At 37.0% G+C, this 18,564-nt stretch overlaps 1 protein-coding gene across 4 annotated transcripts in view; it reads right to left on the reverse strand.

Annotated features, from left to right (window-relative positions):
* RNF123 (ring finger protein 123) overlaps positions 1–18,367 on the reverse strand; it is a 112,032-nt gene extending 93,665 nt beyond the window's left edge. For 2 of the 4 annotated variants that reach the window (XM_088133975.1, XM_025172911.2), the window contains exons 1-11: positions 18,249–18,367; positions 14,416–14,524; positions 13,484–13,568; positions 9,942–10,021; positions 7,934–8,031; positions 4,730–4,784; positions 4,273–4,358; positions 3,764–3,850; positions 3,076–3,143; positions 1,523–1,648; positions 151–265 (exon numbers count right to left, since the gene is read on the reverse strand). In XM_088133975.1, coding sequence (XP_087990101.1) covers positions 151–265; positions 1,523–1,648; positions 3,076–3,143; positions 3,764–3,850; positions 4,273–4,358; positions 4,730–4,784; positions 7,934–8,031; positions 9,942–10,021; positions 13,484–13,568; positions 14,416–14,497 — 882 coding nt within the window. In that variant the 5' untranslated portion in view covers positions 14,498–14,524; positions 18,249–18,367. Of the gene's footprint in view, positions 1–150; positions 266–1,522; positions 1,649–3,075; positions 3,144–3,763; positions 3,851–4,272; positions 4,359–4,729; positions 4,785–7,933; positions 8,032–9,941; positions 10,022–13,483; positions 13,569–14,415; positions 14,525–17,623; positions 17,755–18,132 lie in introns of those variants that run through there. The other 2 variants (XM_088133977.1, XM_088133976.1) reach the window with 2 other exon arrangements.
* Between the last annotated feature and the right edge of the window lie 197 nt (positions 18,368–18,564).

The following is an 18,564-nucleotide window of genomic DNA, read 5'->3' on the forward strand; positions in this document are numbered from 1 at the left end:
TTTATTCTTTGAAGGCAGCTGTAAGGGCTTTAACTGAAGAGCAGAAATATTTATATATTATACCCACATAAATAAAATAAGCGTAGCTAAGTCCATGCATTTTTGGTAGAACATGTCTAAATAAATGTAACACTGAAAACGTGATCTTACCGAAACATCTATGCCTATATTAATAACATTGTTGAGGTATCCCAGCAGCTTGTGAGCTTTCGCCAAATCTGCAGTTGGTTTATCCTGTAAGGGCTGATATCCCTCCACTGGATAGGTAGGGAATTATTAAGAAATATACTGGAAAGCAATTTACTTCTTCGAGTAAATGTTTCTAAATCCCTAGGCCAGAAGCAGGCAGTCTGTTGAGGGGCAGAAGCAGCACTTGATTTTCTGGGGGAGGAGCAAATGCCATAGCGAGTAGAGCAATGATGCCTTACAAGCGTGACTGCCTCATGCAGTGAGCAAGGGAGGGATTTCCAGAGGGTTTTTTCGGGATACTTTTTAGATAATTTCTTATTTTTCAATTGCCAAGCCTATTTTAAGTACACACTATAGTGTTTGTGTTTTCCCATCTTAAGGAGCAAATGGTGGAACCTGAAATTCAGTAGGGCAGGTAAAAGAGGCTCTGGATTTTACAAAAATGGTTTCAAGGGCCAAATATGATTCTGGGGTTGCCCACTCTTGCTCTAGAGATCTTGCTTTTTGGCTTCAGCTATCCTCCTAGGAAGCCTTTTATCTATCCCGCATTACACTTGTGAAATAACATGCATCAAATATGATATGAGAACACTCCCTAGGGGTGGACAAATCCATAATCTATATATTTTTCTCAAGTTCTCATTTTCCCCAATTTTATGTTTGCTTCATTCAGCCCAATTAATCATTTTTAATCCACAGAAGCAGACCTTTTCATGTGTACTTCTGGTCACATTTTGCAATTTTTATATATAATATATTTTATTTTTTTGATATATGCCTTTGAGGCACATTTTCCCCTTATATATTATTTTATTATACTATTGAGTTCAGAAAAGTTGAATTCTAAACAATATTTCAGTTCAGAATATGTTTCAGTTCACCTACTGGAAGTGTAAATAATTTAACTTGGCACTACTATGCAAATAGAATTAATTTTACCTTTATCCTTTCTATTCACTGTTCTTTTCTTAAAATTTCACATAGAGCAGAAAAAAAAATCTAGTACAGCATATTAATCAAAAGCACAAACTGAAATCCCCTGTCCAAATCTCAACTCAATTACAAACTATGAGGTGTTCCTCGAGTAAAGCACAAACCTTATGGGATTGTTTTTATCCAACATATTTTACTTATGTTACTCAGTAAAAAAGTAAAATATGTTGAAGATGTACTTAGAAAGTTTTTTTTCCCCTAGGTATTATAATTGTAAGAATCAATTGATCACTGAAAAGCTAAAGTGAATATGAGTAAGGGAAAATAATACATTTTAGATACTGACATTTCTCACAAAGAATTTTTCCACTGTTTGACTAAAATTTCGGTTAAAGGATATCGGAGTGGGCGGCTGCCAAAATTAAAAGCAACGGATTCCTTGAATGACAGACTGATGGCAGGGAAATAGGCCATGCCAGAGCCTCTTGAAATGTTATCAAAAGCAGTCCCCAGAGACACACCATTCCTGAAGGAAACAAATGAAAGAAAGTCTTTAAAGAGTTTATACAATTTATTCAACATGTAAAAGATTTACATGGCAGTCACAAGAAAAGTGCAGAAGTACTCAGAGCCGTGTACTTTCTCCTCTGCCAATGCAAACAAGAAATATAAAACAGATTCTGAAGCCTAAGGGCAGAATTTGCTCACCCGTTGCTATGACCCAGGACCTGGATTTTATCTGCAAAAGTAAGTTCTTGCCAAAGCCCTACGACTCTATTCGGCCTCAGAATGCCACTAAATGATTCAGACCTATGCTATTTTCTCCATAGAAGCACAGGTGCCAGAAGAACAAGCAACACTGGTCATAAAATTAATCAATTGACACAACTGTCAAAACAATCCATTTAGACCATTGCTTAATTTTTAGTTTTCTCAATATTAATAAGATGAGGGTTTTGTATTAGGAGAATCCATGGTATTTTTAATTGCTGCATCAAGTATATCAGATTTCCTAAGAGCTGTACAGTGGCATATGTGCATGTATTTAAAGGAAGGTAGAACTATCGTCATCAGATTATACTGTTAAGATTAGACCACATACCTAAATTTGCTTGCTTTTCACTTCCTTTTTCCTTTTTTTATTAAGTCCATAAGATTATGGACCAGAAGCCTTGTCTTTTAATCTTGTATAATGCTTAGAAAAAGTTTAGGTATTTTTTCCCATGACAAAGTTAAAGGACAAAAGGGGTTTGTGCCTCTGCAAAGCTAAAGGTACCCACTTTGCATCTTTAAAACCTGACCCTGAAAACCAATACATACAGGCCAAAAAATTTAGCTCACCAACTCTAATGAAATCACCAGTCATGTCTCCTGTACACCCATAAATCAAATAAAGCCATACTTTTAAAAGTGTGCTTCCTGATCACAAAAATGTTGCCTATCACTGCTCTTCACATACAGTATTCCAGTGAACATTTCTGCTATATAGCTACATTTCTCTCATTTTAGATTATACAGTACTATAGATAACTACAGTAAATAAGATCTGCTTCTTACACACAGGGTCCTATTCGGTGAAGCCTCACAGGAGTCACATAAGAATTGCCAGTCATGTGGATTACTTCCTGTTGGAATTTAACTTTAATATCAATTCATGTTTTATCTGTTTCATGTGGGACTTAAGGAAGGAATAGTTTCATCAATTTTATCAACATACAAATTCCTGCCCAAAAATAATCTGTTCCAGTTTCTGTGGCAGAACCTGAATGCAGCACGATAAGACTGCTTACTGAATTCTGTTTTACAGAGAACTATTGTGGGTAAAGTGAAAAAAAAAAGCTTGTTACAGTATTGTTTATGTCCTCAGTGAACATACTTAGGAGATGTGATGTTGAAATATTGTTGGAATGCTATAAGTAGTGACACCCAGGAGATTTTGAACATGATACTTACAAACAGAAAGAAATGTTTCCCTCATCAAGGTCTATTAAGCAGCTGACAATATCTCCTGCTGCCCAAGACTGGAGGAAGAAAAGAAAAGAAAAGAAAAGGGTTTTATGCTGGAGCACTGAAAACATGTAAACAATATTGCCTCAAGGTTGCTTCCAAATTGGTCAAACAGGCAGTTTCAAAGGCCTCCTTGACTATACTGCCTTTTATATTTTTTTATTGTTTTTACTTGTTGTATTGGTTTGCTGTTTTTATACTGTTTTTTAAATAATTTGTGAGCCACCCAGAGTCTTGTGCTTTTAATTACTGTAAACTGCCAAGAGTCTGGTTGATTGCAGCAGGTATTAAATGAATAAATAAATAAGCAAGCAAGCATTTGATCTTTAGTCCTCTGACACCAGTCTGTTCATTTCAGTTATTAAATAATGATGTGATGACTAAACAAATCTAAATAAAATCTGAGTAATAGTTTAGTGTTTCAGATACTGGGATCCCGATTCAATCTTCTGGAGGGAAATAACTGTTTTCAGTTAGAGGAGACATTACTGAGCTAAAATGGCCAATATCTAATCAGTAGGTACAAGGCAGATTTCTATGTCCCTTATTCTCAAATCAAGCTACATAATTTTCAAAGAGATTTCCAATTTGCTTAGTGCTTTCCAATAACAATAAAATAATTAGGGACACTCACTTTCCCATAGTTGGTTGTAGTCACATTCCACTTGCGCACTCTATTCCCATCATAAGCATATGAATCTGGTGTGTCTCCAACTCCTTCCTGTATAAAGTAAGAACCAGGAACAAACTTTAACCAAAAATATTTGGATCACTACAACACTCTGCATTCTCATACCATGCTTTTTCAAAAATCTCTTGTCAGTATCACTACAAGAAAGAGGTGAGATGCTTAAAATAAGTTTAAGGCTTTAACTTAGTATTTCCCTTCACAAGCATGAGAAGTGTAGAAAAGTTAGCTTAAAACTGGAATATTCCATCACTTGTCATTAATGTTTTTTAAATATTTTGTTATGATGATGCTTCTCTTTTTCCATAAATTATTGTTAGTGTCACTCAGAATTAGGATACACACACACACACAGATCTCAATACAGGATAACCCAACTCTCCCAGACTGTGAAATACAACAAGAATTTGTTTAATAATATTTAGAAAGAGTGGCAATACTATATAGGCAATTACCTCTTGATTAAACCGACAATTGAGAGTGCACCAGCCAATTTGCATGAGACCTTGGGATGAAATCAGTACCTCATAGATCCATTTACCTAAAAGAGAATGTAAGTGACATGCAGCAAAGTTCCAGTTACATGGTATAGACTGCAATTACTTGTCAACTATCACAAACACTTAAAGAATTCCAAAGGTTCAGCATCCAAAGGAATTCAAAAGGGTGAATCCATTCTTCCTTTTCCAATATCTCTAATTTATTGATAAGCATTATTTATTAGCTGTACAATAACAAATCATTTTTTGGGTAGCAGTTCTTCAATGTCAAGCATTTTTTGCAGAATAACTAATACATCTGTAACTCAAAAATTAAAGTCAGAGAATAAATTCTCATCTTAATTTTTTTTTTTTTTGCTACAACTGTCTTCCTACTTGAACCAGTACTGTGGTTGCCCTACTTTTTTCTTACCTTTATACACACAGGTAGTAGCTCTAATAGAACCAAAGTTACTATGCCCAATCACCTAATTCAAGAAACAAAGAAAAAGATTGTCACAAGGGTTTCACTGTACTTCATTTCAGGAGAAAAAAAGTTAAAGTATTGTGTCACTTCCAAGGACCTACATCAGGAGATATGCAAGTATGATGCAAGAGTAATGAAGACATGTATGTCCACATAATGCCTTCTGCTCACATTTCTTCCAAACAAATACCTAGTGAGAAAGCTAGCTCTGGAGATGGCACAACCTGTATTGGACTACAATCCACCAACTGAGTTATGTGAATGGGTTAAGAATCAGTATGAACTAATAGCCTAAAAGATAAAGTATCAGAAAGGATGATAAAATACAGGTGGATGTAGATGGTTCAGCATATGATGACTGTAACAACTGACAGCAAAAGCAAGAGTAATAAATGACCTTTATAAAGGCAGAATGATAACATCTTCTGTTTTTAGGGCAGCTTTGGAAACTGCCTGGATTGGTAATATAAGTGGTGCATAACTACACTGGCTGATAGGTTCAACAGAGAGGTGGTCTGTCTATTCTTCCTCAGCTAAGAAACTGAATCTAGTGAGCAACATGCAGTGGCAAGAAAAACTCTTAAATAAAACCTCTATTGTTCCAAGTACACAAAAAGATTGTCAGCAGCACATACAAACAGTAGAAACTAATTCTCCAATGGAATGGGAAAAAAGAGTAATAGCTGAAAAGAACACTAATACAGAAAACAGTTTAAATGAAGAGCAGCAAAGAATATCTGCCTGTCTCCAGTTGTTTCTGACTGCCTAATACATTCAGGCAGAGTGGGTGTGTTCCAGGTTTCTTCAATTAAACGCTGTCATTTTGTGGGATTAAAGAAACATGCCTTCTCTGTCACAGCTCCTTTGCTTTTAGTGTGTTAGCGAAACCCCTATTATGTTTTTTTATGATTATTATTATTGTCTTGTCTAGGCAGTAAGGTTTTTTATGTTTTTGACTGTATTTTAATTATATATTTGATATTTTGTAAGCTGCCCAGAGTCTTTTTGGAGTCTTGTGGCCCTAAAATAATAATAATAATAATAATAATAATAATAATAATAATAATAATAATAATACAGTAATAATAATATGCAGTCAATATTGAACAGGATATCCCAAAGCAAATATTCCACCTTCAGAAAAGGAGTTCTGCTTAACTCTTTAAGTTGGCTATGCCTTTGAATTTGTTAATTATGATTTTAGGATTATCTAATTTTAAATTGAATTTTAATTATTTTACTAAGTAAAATAATTTATTTTTTATTATTGCTAGCTATCTTATGCTAATGGGATGGAAAGGCAACACACAAAGTAAATAGCTTAATGAAGGAATAACAGGGAGCACCATAAAATAGATGGCAGATATGGAACATTTTCCAGAATAAGCATGCTAGTAAGATAATCAGATAAAGAATAACAGTAACAAAGGAAGGGGTGGCTAGTGTGGGTCCTCCGGGCTGTGTGGCCGTGTTCTGGAAGTTGTGTTTCCTAATGTTTCGCCAGCATCTGTGACCGGCATCTTCAGAGAGCAGGAGCACAGACAGGAGCAGTTCTCTCTGTGCCCAGGATGATGTGACCCTGTTATGGGTATTTATAGAGATCTGAGGGGGGGGGGATTGGGGGTGTGTGGTGGGGGGGTCCAAACAATCTTCAGACCCACCAGAAAAATACAAGAAGTGCTAAAATCAGCAAAAGACAAAAGGGATCCCCTCACCGCCGCAGGAGTATACTGCATACCATGCAGCTGCGGGCAAGTATACATCGGGACCACAAAACGCAGCATCCATACCAGGATAAAAGAACACGAAAGACACTGAAGACTACAGCAACCAGAAAAATCTGCAGTAGCTGAACATGCTCTCAAGCACACTGGACACAAAATCCTATTTGAAAACACAGAGATACTGGACAACACCAACAGCCACTATACCAGGCTACACCGGGAAGCCATTGAGATTCACAAACACCAGCACAGCTTCAATAAAAAAGACGAGAGTCTAAAAATCAACAAAACCTGGCTACCAATCCTGAAAAATACAGCCTGCAAAAGGTCAACGAACTCAGCTCAACCACCAGGACATGTGAACAGTTCACACAATGAACTTGCTAATCACCCCCAACAGCCCCTCATTAACAATTCAATAGAAGAAAAAACCCTGCCTAATCCCCAGGAAGATACACACAGATGCTGACACCAAAACAAGCAGCCACTCATTAACCCAAACCCCACATCCCCCCCACACCCCCTAGCCCCCACACACACACCCCCAATCCCCCAGATCTCTATAAATACGCACAAAAGGGTCACATCATCCTGGGCACAGAGAGAACTGCTCCTGTCTGTGCTCCTGCTCTCTGAAGATGCCGGTCACAGATGCTGGCGAAACGTTAGGAAACAAAACTTCCAGAACACGGCCACACAGCCCGGAAGACCCACACCAGCCATTGTATTCCGGCCGTGAAAGCCTTTGACAATACAAAGGAAGGGGTATTATAATGAAAACTTGACAGAATGTTATTGTAATCAGGAGGAAGCACCTGTTTCATTTTCTCTAGATAAAACACATCTTCTACAAGCCCCAAGAGACAATGCAAGTGCAATTCTAGCTCTGCATTAACCACAGTTAATAATGTTCAAACCATCCTCTTTAACATGCAGTTAACTTAAAAACTTAAAGTACAAAAATAAAACAGTTAGCATTTATTTTGGCTCCTGTTCCATTTTTGCCAACCAAAAAGTTTTGACCACCGGTGAGTTTTATGCACCAATTGATTATGTCCACTTATTTCAGCTGTCTCATGCTTTTTTCCTGCCAAATGGGCTTATTGATCAATGGTTGGCAGTTACCTCTGCAAATTTATGTACCCAAGCCATAATTACACCAAGGATATCATACTAATTGATTACATCTGCAGCAGGCAAAACTTTTTGGATGTGAAATTTTAACACTAGTAGCGGGCAAAAAAGGAACAAGAGCCTTTATTTTAAATTAGAATGGAAAGCTACAGTTACGTTTTTTTTGTTACATGGGAGCTCAAGTTAATGTTAACCCATATTAATACTGACAAATAATTTACCTATGAAGGAAAGGTTTTTTTTCCCATATCTGCAAGGATTATAATTATCAAATTAAATATTTCACACTCACTCCAAGTAGATCATCATCTACTAGCAGGAGCCCCTCAAAACCACTGGTATGATCCAGCACTACAGTTGAAGGACCAAGTCTGCCATCTACAATTTGATCTGAAACAAAGTTGCAGGAAGAATAATGAGAAAGGACTGGAAATCAACAAGGAATGCAATGATAGGCAATACATTTGCAATTTCCTAGAAGAAATAATTTTTTAAAAGGAAATAGTACAATTAATAACTATATTTTATATTGTAATAGAAATAACAATAAATCTATCACTGAAAATTTTGCATTACTCAAAAAAGGATACACAAAGAAATGTTCAACTTATTTTTTACAAAGAGACAATGAAAATTGTAACTATGATTATCCTTGTCACCTATTGAATCTGAGAATATTTCTAAAAACTGTTTCTTTAGTCCTTAGTTGGCATTTACTAACATGTTCCATAAACTCCAAAAGAGGGATTATAAACTAAAATTATACACTTACGACATGTTATCAGAGCACAGGAACCTGCCTTACTGAGTTTACTACTACCACCCAGTATTGCTGCCACTGCCTGATAGTGACTCTCCCAAAACTGAACTTCATTTTCCACTGCTCACAAAATTACTTAGACAATATCAAAATATCAGGACCATGTTTAATTACTGGAACCATTTTAGCACACCCAAAGAGAACTGTAAATGTTGATGTATAAAATATTTAAAAAATGCTTATTTTTCATAAAATATAATTATGTAATGTTTATTTTTTATAAATGTATAAAAGGAAGACTTTGCAGCCTATGAAAAAGACTATACCAAGCAACTTAACACTTACAATTCCATAAATATCTTTGAATAAAAATACAGGATTTACATTGCAAGGAAAAGTACATGGAAGAAAGGAGAACATTTTACAATGAATGACAGATTTTGGAAATTTACTAAAGCAAATCTTCTGCATAAGCTGCTTCAAATGTATTTATTCAAAGCAACAGCCTCTGTTTCCTATTGGAAACATAAGTGTTAAAGTGATTAACAGATGTACTGCAGGTCACTGCATCAGTTCTCCATATATCAGGGGTTCTCAAACTTTGTAATAAATGATAAATGAATGTGTGCTGCCCCTTCCATACATAAAACTAATAATTTAACTGGGATTGGGCAAGAAATATAGCACCTACTTTAACCATTACATTTTATCCTATATATCAAAAAAAGCAATGATAAAAGCCTTTAACTTTATAAAATAAAACAATTTCAACAGAAATAAGCAAAACAAAAACAATGATAATGCATAATTCCTGAAATCTGGGTTTCATAAGGCACCCACCCTCATTCACCAAGGCTGTTTCCTTCCCTGAAATCAGCTTCTCTTAAAGTGCTCTTAAAATGCTGTAGCTTGCAAAATTCTGGAGGCTATAAGATAACAGTCATAACCCATCTTCTCTTTCTCTTGCAGCTTTATTCCAATAGATTGGAATATCTGTAGCTCAAGGTTGAACTGTGAAGTTCTAAGTGCTCTCTGAACTTGGTTGTTTGCTTGCAGATGTTTCATTACTCAACTAAGTAACATCAATAGTGCCCTGAAACATCTGCAAACAACCAAGCTCAGAGAGCATCAAGAATTCTACTGGTGTTTATTGCATGTAAATCCCTCTCCACACTTTTTCAATTTCCTCCTTACTACAGCATTTTAGTCCCTTCTCCCTTCCTTGCAGAGTGAGGATCAAGTCAGATGGTCAGCTTTGCATAGAAGCTGCCTGCCTTCCAGACATAATTACTCTTCCTTTGAAAGGGAAACACAACTTGTTGAAAAACAAAAAATAATACTCAAGCTTCCTACAGATTTCTGAAACTTTCTTGATGCTTTGCATTCAGCATATTTTGTACCAAACTAGTAAGACCGCCAGCTATTTCTTGTGACCCACGCTTTGAGAAATGCTGCCATATAGGATCAAAAGAAAGACCAGGTTCAATTTTCATAAGATGGTATTCTGCCTCCTTAACATAGTTAACAAATAGATACCTACCTTGACCATCTTCTGAGCTGGCATTTTCTGCTAATAATTGTTCTATATGTTCTTGTAGATTCTGAAATGATAGATGCTTCCTAGGAATAAAATGAAGCATTTTTTTAGAGGTTCTGTATGGCTTTCTATGAAGAGGTTTGTATAAATTATAGATCAGATTTCCTAAACTATTTCATCCAGTAGTAATGTATGGCTGTGAAGACCATAAAGAAGGCTGTGGACCATAAAGAAGGCTGAGCGCCGAAGAATTGATGCCTTTGAACTGTGGTGCTGGAGAAGACTCTTGAGAGTCCCCTGGACTGCTAGGAGGTCAAACCAGTCAATCTTAAAGGAAATCAACCCTGATTGCTCATTGGAAGGATCGATAATGAAGCTCAAGCTCAGATACTTTGGTCACCTAATGCGAAGAGAGATCTCTTTGGAGAAGACCCTGATGCTGGGAAAGATTGAAGGTAAAAGGAGAAGAGGACGGCAGAGGATGAGATGGTTAGATAGCATCACTGAAGCAATGAGCATGAAACTGAGCAAACTCAGGGAGGCAGTGAAGGACAGGAAGGCCTGGCGCAATATGGTTCATGGGGTCACGAAGAGTCGGACACGACTTAACGACTAAACAACAAAACTATTTCAACATTGTCCTTGGCTAAACAGCAATTTAATAAAGCTATAGTCATGTGAAAAAGTAAGTACACCCCGTGTAAAGTTTTTTTCTTTTTTAACATATGTGGACATATCAATATTATATCTTGATTTTATTTGCATGTACAGCCTGTTTCAAATCACCCCACAGCATCTGGATAGAATTTTGATCAGGGCTTTGACTTAGCAATTCCACCTGATTCTAATTTTAGGTATTTGAGGCAGTGAGAAATGTAGGGGTGTACTTACTTTTTCCACATGCAAAATTTGCATGTATGTTTATTTAAATTACACAATGCTCTATAAAATGTAAACGGTGCATGATATTTGCTATATTATACAAATAGCTGTATGTTGAAATACATTGAAAAAGTCACAAATTTCAGTGAGGTATACTTTTTCACATGTTTGTATTTATATATATGAAACCTCCTCCTCAAAAGGATTAAAAACTAACATTCTATAAAGTTCCTGTAAAAAACTGCATGCTAACAAACCCTGTGCTATTCTTTTGATATTGCATAATAGATCAGCAAACACTGTATCATTCACAGTGTTAGAATGGTGTTCACAGTGTTAGAATGGTAGAAGGGACAATCCAAAAGAAAAGAATTAGCTTACCTGCATCTGAAACAATTTTTTTCCCTAAAATGAGCAAACCAGTGATTTGGCAACACTTTTCTTCAACTCTGAATTTTGAACAATGCTATATACTATTCAATACTCCAATGTCAAAATGATTTCCAACTTCTCACTGAACTGATATAAGTGAGGCTCATTTAACTTATGATCAGCAAATTAAATGGAATCCATCAGTTACATAATGTGCCGGACACCTCTCTATTGTAATTTTGCACTGGGGAGCAAAAAAATGTTTGCCAGAACGTCTGTAGAATGTTAGCAACTGACAGGTTCACTTATCATGGGGGTTGAGGAAATAAGGGCCGCAATGGGCAGGACTAATACAAAATAGGTGAAATCATGTCTACCTGTGAGTAATATCACATTGTACTTTTTTTCTTGGGTTGGGAATGATTTTTTAAAATAAACTATTGTAAGCCTATTTCAATAATATTAAAATTTTTGTGCAGCTCCTGCTTCCAAATGGTGGGAAATGTGCTTCCAAAAGCACCTTCTTTTCTACTCAAATTATCTCTATGACCTTAAGAAACTGATCAAAGAAACTTGATACCGTAGATTCTCAAACTCAAATAAAAAATAGTGAAATGGAATACTCAAAGAATAAACTGTCTGGGAAAGCTGCAGCAAAGCAATAAGAAACCACTCCATTCCTCTTTCTGGTAACCTCTCCCGATCAAAAGTAAAACGGGATGAAAGTTATTTTTAACTGCATTAACAACTCAGTTGTGAGTTCAGTTGCTAAGTATAATTTGACCCTAACAGATCTTTAAATAAAAACATACAACATCCATTTGTCCTAAGAAATATTCACATGAAGCTCTAACAGCTTTAGTACTATGTTGAACTTGCACGTACTATCCAGGGACAAAAAATAAAAGGAATTATCATGTAATTATATTAGAATTTAAAATATAACAAAATATGAAATGAAAAAGCTTTGCTTAAGGCCATATGAACATCTCATTGTCCTCATGAGAAACTTATATATACATCAGGAAGCCAAAATACAGACAGAACATATTGAAACAGACTGGCTCCAGGTTGCTAAAGGAGTGAGACATGGCCATATGCTGAATATATATTAAAGGGATGATGATGATCATGGTTTTAAAACTGGAGGATGAAACTTTAATCATCTGCACTATGCTGATGACACTACTCTGATAGCCAAAAATGCAAAGGATCTGCAAACTTTAGTAATAAAAGCCAAGGAGCACAGTGAAAAAATGGATCTAAGATTAAATATAAAGAAGACCAAACTAATGACAACAGGCACAACCACCATCTTAGAATTGACAATGAACACAATGAAGTGGTGGATAGCATCTGCCTTTTAGGATCAACCATCAACAGTAAAGGAACAAGCAGTCAAGAAAGTGCAGCAGACTAGCACTCAGCAGAACACCCATGAAGACCTTGGAAAAGATATTCAGATGCCGTGATGTGTCTATGCCTGCAAAAACCTCAGTAACACTTCATAGTTGGACTCTGAAGAAGCAGAATAGGAAGAGTATTGATACTTTTGAACTTTGGTGTTGGAAAAGGCTCCTGAGAATACTGTGGACAGCCAAGAAAACAAACCGATGGCTCATCAAACAAATTAAAACAGAGTTCTCACTCAAGGCACAAATGACGAGGCTCAAATTATCCTAGTTTGGACACATTATGCAAATACCTAGCTCTCTGGAGAAGGCTCTAATGGTGGGAAAGGTGGAAGGAAAGAGAAGAAGAGGACAACCAGCAGCAAGGTGGATAGAGTCAGTTACAGTGGCGATGAGTACATTATTGGAAGACCTGAAACTGATTACTTTCACATCTTTATACGAAGTGTAGTGGAGACTGACTTTCATATGACAAATGTTATTGCAAGTGTCAAGAAGTAACAATAAATATTCGCTGTTACTATTTAACATTTATAAAGCACAATTTTCTGAGTGTTGTATGGATATTACAAGATGCACAATTTAAGGCATTATTGGCAATTCATAAATGACATAAAATCAAATTACAGAAATTATGTTAGGGTAGAAGCTACTAGGATATTATTGCCTCTCACACACATTTTCAAAATGACGTTATTAAGTCCTTTTGCTGAAAAAGTCCTACAGAAATATTCTACCACAAAAATACTTGTGTAGTAGAATACAGTTGTTTTACATAATGTCAGCACCGAACTCTTACTGCTAAAGGTTTACTCATCACCCACATCCATACAAATAGTATGATTTTGCTTGATATTTAGTAAATCAAGAAGCTAGTACCTGCATGCAGCATAAGGTTGAGTTCCATCAGCACTGGGAAAGATACGATGAAGATAATCATTCAGGAGCTTGCTGTTCACTATTCCTATGACAAACAGCAAAAGCCAAGTCAGCAATAAACAGTCAGGTAATACCTCCAAGATACCAAAGTTACTTTCAGAGGTGTAACAAACTACATTCTGGTAGAATATATTTCTTCTTTACAATTCAAAACAGAATATGATATTCCTGCATGATTTCCCATTTTGGGACTGACCAGGTTAGAGCAGAATGACCTGGCTAACTTTAGCTGCTTCATCAAGAGCTTTCACATCTATACAATAAGTCTTGCTAATAAACATCTAAAACTATTCCTAAGTAAAGGCTCACTTAACTAAAACTACAGGCTCTTTGCATTTGTGTGAATTAAGAATTAAGAAGTATATTTTCCTCCAATCCCACATATGACTGAAGACAGCTTCCATCAATGCTGTTTGGCAAGTAATGTACCATTATATCTAATATACAACAAATGAGATTATACTCACACAATTTGAAAAGTAAGCTTAACCTGGATCATACTTTCTGAAACTTCCTCTTCTTAATGACTAGTAAAAAATGTAGGAGCTCTTTTTTTTGCACCTGGTTACTCTATCTGCAAGCTGTTTTTTTTCCTACTAAAGACTTATGTTTTTAGTTGATCTTCCAAACAGATGGAAGACAGATAAAATATATACCTTTGCATTTGACCTTTATATAGTTGACTTAGAACAAAGAGATAGAAATACAAAATACAAATAACTACAAGATAAGTAGCAAGCTTAATCACTGGCATCCAAATTTGCACAACTGAGGTACTAAAATAACAGTGACACTCACATGCCCCAGTAACTAGTTTTTCTTAACACAATCTCTTATTTCCTTCTCCCCATAATCCACAATATTGTTCCTACCTGCAACTTTGGACTTTTCAGGCTCGGTGCTTAACCTGTAATTTTTCCGAGGAAATGTTGTGCCAGAACTTCTTGATGTCATAGTTCAGGTCCGTATTAATGTCACTAACTTCAAAGATGAAACATGAAATAAATAAATAGATTAGAATAGCATTTGCAGGAAAAAGGCTATCAAACATTTTAGTACTTCTAACAAAACTACATAAGAATAAAATAAACAAATAAGTATTTTTGCATTTCCTCATTTTCCAGATAAAACTCTCTGGCATGCATGCACAAAAACCTCTGTTTTTAAGAGTCTGCTGTAAAAGAGTAAAAAAAAAAAGTTATGATCCCCTATATATTTTTTCAAACAGTTTTAGAACATCTGGACTTAAATGGAATTAATATTAAATAAGAAGAATTGGTAGCTAGGATGGAAGATCAACTTTTTCCACCTTGTAACTTTTAAGTTATTTCATTCAGAATAAACTAGAATAGATTAGTAAAAATGAAAAATTCCCTAGCAGAACTAGTAAAAGAGCAAAAACTAAATTTTAAACAGTAGCAAATACTGTACAAGAAAACTGTGGTTTAAATTAAACCTATTAAAATGCTAAGAATAAAAAAACAGGAAAAAAGCCTGCTCCAGAAAATACTGAGAAGAACACACAAAGTATATATACATGATATTTATATAAATACAAAAAGTTAATAGATAAGTAACCAAACTTATCTATTAGAGAAAATGTGACTTATGTTTTGTTTTAGGGGGATTTGCTGTAATAATATTCATTATTCTTAATTATTCAAAGTAATACTTTTAATAGAATATGTAAGCAATAAAATATTATTCTCAGATTAAAAGACATATTTGTAATATATATGTATCCATTCTCAATATAGACATATAACAATATAGATAATATACTGCTTCAACAATATTTGCCTCACAAATGTTTATGGATACAGCAGTGACAAAGTCCAACATCCTAATATTCCTAATTTTTCTAATAATATGGAGCAAGGATATTTCAAGTTCCAAATACCTCTCCTTTGAACCATCATCATCTTTGTGTTAAACTTACACAACAGCAAAAGCAACTATGTTCTATCTTTACCTAGTAACAGCCATAAGCATATACAATAATTCAATATTGCCCTTCACACCACAGCACAAAAAGTAACCTCGGCAACATTAGTAAACAGTTAATGTATATCTACATGTTGACTGAAGCACAATGTAAAAAACTATAGTAAAATTGCAGTGATGCACTGAACTACACTACAAGACAGAAGGTTTTTATTATGGATCGTATTTTCTACTCCCATAGCATATTCACAAATACTAAACATTCCTACTACACTTGTACACATATCCCTGCTAGTGTGTGTGTGTGTGTGTGCCTTTGAGTCAGTTTTGACTCCTGGCGACTGCCTGGACAAATCCCTGCAGTTTTCTTGGCAAGGTTTTTTGGAAGTGGTTTGCCATTGCCTCCTTCTTAGGGCTAAGAGAGAGTGACTGGTCCAAGATCACCCAGCTGGCTTTCTGCTTAAGACGGGACTAGAACTCACCATTTCCTGCCAGTTTCTAGCCTGATGCCTTAACCACTACACTATGAGACCTTGAATTAAAAATAAACCAGTTTCTATAAAGCCTTCTTGCTTGGTCACTCAAAGCAATCTCTCCTCAAATCAGTACCTTCGTAAGAAGATATTTTCCAGCCTCAATTAACAAGTTTCCTAATTATCTCTATATTGTGAACTTTGATAGTAAATGCATATCTAGAAACAACCCTAATATCAGAGAATGTTGAAAAGAGAGAAACATCAAGGCAGCTTGATATAAAATACAGCTGCAAAAGCAGAGGTTGCTCTAATTAATAAGGATTTCTATAACACCATCTTATACAAGTTTATTCAGAAGGAAGCTCCAATTCTGGTCACTTATCTCAGAGAAAGATACTGGATAGCTGAGAAAAAGTGCAAATAAGACAGCTGAAATAATCAGGGAGTGGAGTATCCACCATATTAGTAAAAGATTGTAATATTTGGCATTTTTCAAATTATTAAAACAAGCCAGAGGCTTATGAAATTATGCAGTTTTTCCTATAGTAAAATCCATGATTTACTGTAGATTTACAGTAGAATCTATGATACAGTAGAATCCATGATCATTAAGTAAAAAAAATTAGTATGGATTCTGGACACATAAAAAGTAGGATTTCCTCACATAATACAGTTAAATTAGGGTTATAGTTAGATACTGTAAATTGGAACAATGGTCAGATTAAGATGACTATGAAAGATCAGTGCAATTCATGGAGAAAAAGGCTATCAATAGCTGCTTGTTATGATGATCATAGCTAACTCTAAGATGAGAAACATACTGTGAATGTTGGTTAGTGGGGGACAATTGCAGGAGAATTCTACTCTCTCTTATAACATGGTAGGCTTTGCACTGGCATTTAGTTGACCATAGCATGAAATAATATCCTGAACAAGATAGGTTTGGGGTCTAATCAAGATGTTCTCATTGTTAAGTTCAATTAGACCTATTTCAGCCTATTGGCAGTTATATGAATAGCAACTCAAAGTGCACAATGTGAATAAATATGCAATTAACTTGCACAAAATTTAATCCCAACTTTGACTTCTGGATTAACTATGTCATCCATTTACTACCAAAATAAATGTAAACTCAGGGAAAGAAGCCATGCTTAAGTCAGTTTTGCCTTACCAGCAGAAAATCCACAGGACAATCCTCTCCCTGTATCAAATCAAATTACAATTAGGCTTTGGCACATGGAAATAGGAACCAGAATCAGAACTGTAGTTTTGAAATATTACTACAGCCACTCTGTATAATGTTACAATAACTTTGGTCTCCAAATGACATGGAAGGTCGCAAGCTTCCATAAAGTGTAGGATGATTATGTTTATTTTGGGATTTCCACAGGTAATAAGAAAAAATTCAGCTATCAGCCTTGCACTGAAACACCTGTCACAGCCCATGGCCTTTTACCTGACTTTACAGTAGCCCCTTCTACTGCCCGAAGGGATACTGGGAGCTCCTCCAGTTTAGTGATCAATCTCATCCATGCCTATTATTGGTAAGGAACTCCTTTTTAAACAGATGGTGCTTACTTCAGATCATGCCAATTTAGGATTAAGATGCAATGTTTGAGCGCAGGACTCCCCATTGAATTCGATGGACATTAATACCTACGAAGTTAATACGCTTCAAGATCACACTGAAAATCTCTTCCTGGAGCGACGATCCGTAAGATAGGTATCTTTGTTCCTTCCACACTACGGGAAGGTGACACAAATCAAGCACTTTTTTCACAAGAGGGTCGGTCTCCCGGGTGCTGTCAGCACCACAGGAACTGAAGGAAGGAAACGCGCAAAGGAAGACGATCAGCAGGCTGGAGACTGTGGGACGGGAAAGACCCCAGAAGAGGAGGTGGAGAGTGGAGGAACAGCCTCCGCCTACAACTCTCCCCTGAAAAGGGCCTCCCTCGGCAGGCTCACGCCAAGGGCAGGGACCGGTGCGGCAGGCGGTCTTGTCTTGGACTGCCCACCCGGAGCCTCCCAGTCGCGCGGGCGGCTCCCCACCAAGCACCTGAAGCGCCCCACCGCCCTCCCCGCGTGCGGCTGGCAAGCCGGGCTCGCTTCTCCGGATCGTCCTTAAAGGCGAGAGGGGCAGAAGGCAGAGGCGCAGCGCTCTCCGCCTACCCAGCTGGCCCGTCACCCGGGCCTAGTCGCAGCCGCGTGCCGAGTCTCGACGGCAGCCGCCTCTCGGGCAGATGGCTCCCCCGCACCCAGAGCTGGCTACCGCTGCTGCTACTCACCGCCGCCAACACACGCCTGGCTCCCTTGCCAAGCCCCGCCGGCAGCGGCTCCTCACAACATCCGCCCTGCTACGGAGCGTCAGCTGGGACACACCAAGCGGCGGCACAACCGCAGTGGCTGGGCGGGTGGATCCCTCGTTCTTCTGGCAGCGCCGCCCTCGAGAACCAGGTTGAGCTCCCGCAAGCAGGCGCCAGCAGCGCCCTCCACCGCGGCCGGCTCCGTCCCCCGTCCCTTGCCGCCTCAGGAGAATCTCAGTCTCCTCTCCAGCTCACCAGTACAGTACACGACGCTCTCGCTTCCCCAAATTCTTGGCTT

Source organism: Python bivittatus, unplaced genomic scaffold (assembly GCF_059951505.1).
Source record: "Python bivittatus isolate LINGU-HERP-01145 unplaced genomic scaffold, Pbiv_v1 ctg000080_np1212, whole genome shotgun sequence".
NCBI lineage: Eukaryota > Metazoa > Chordata > Lepidosauria > Squamata > Pythonidae > Python > Python bivittatus.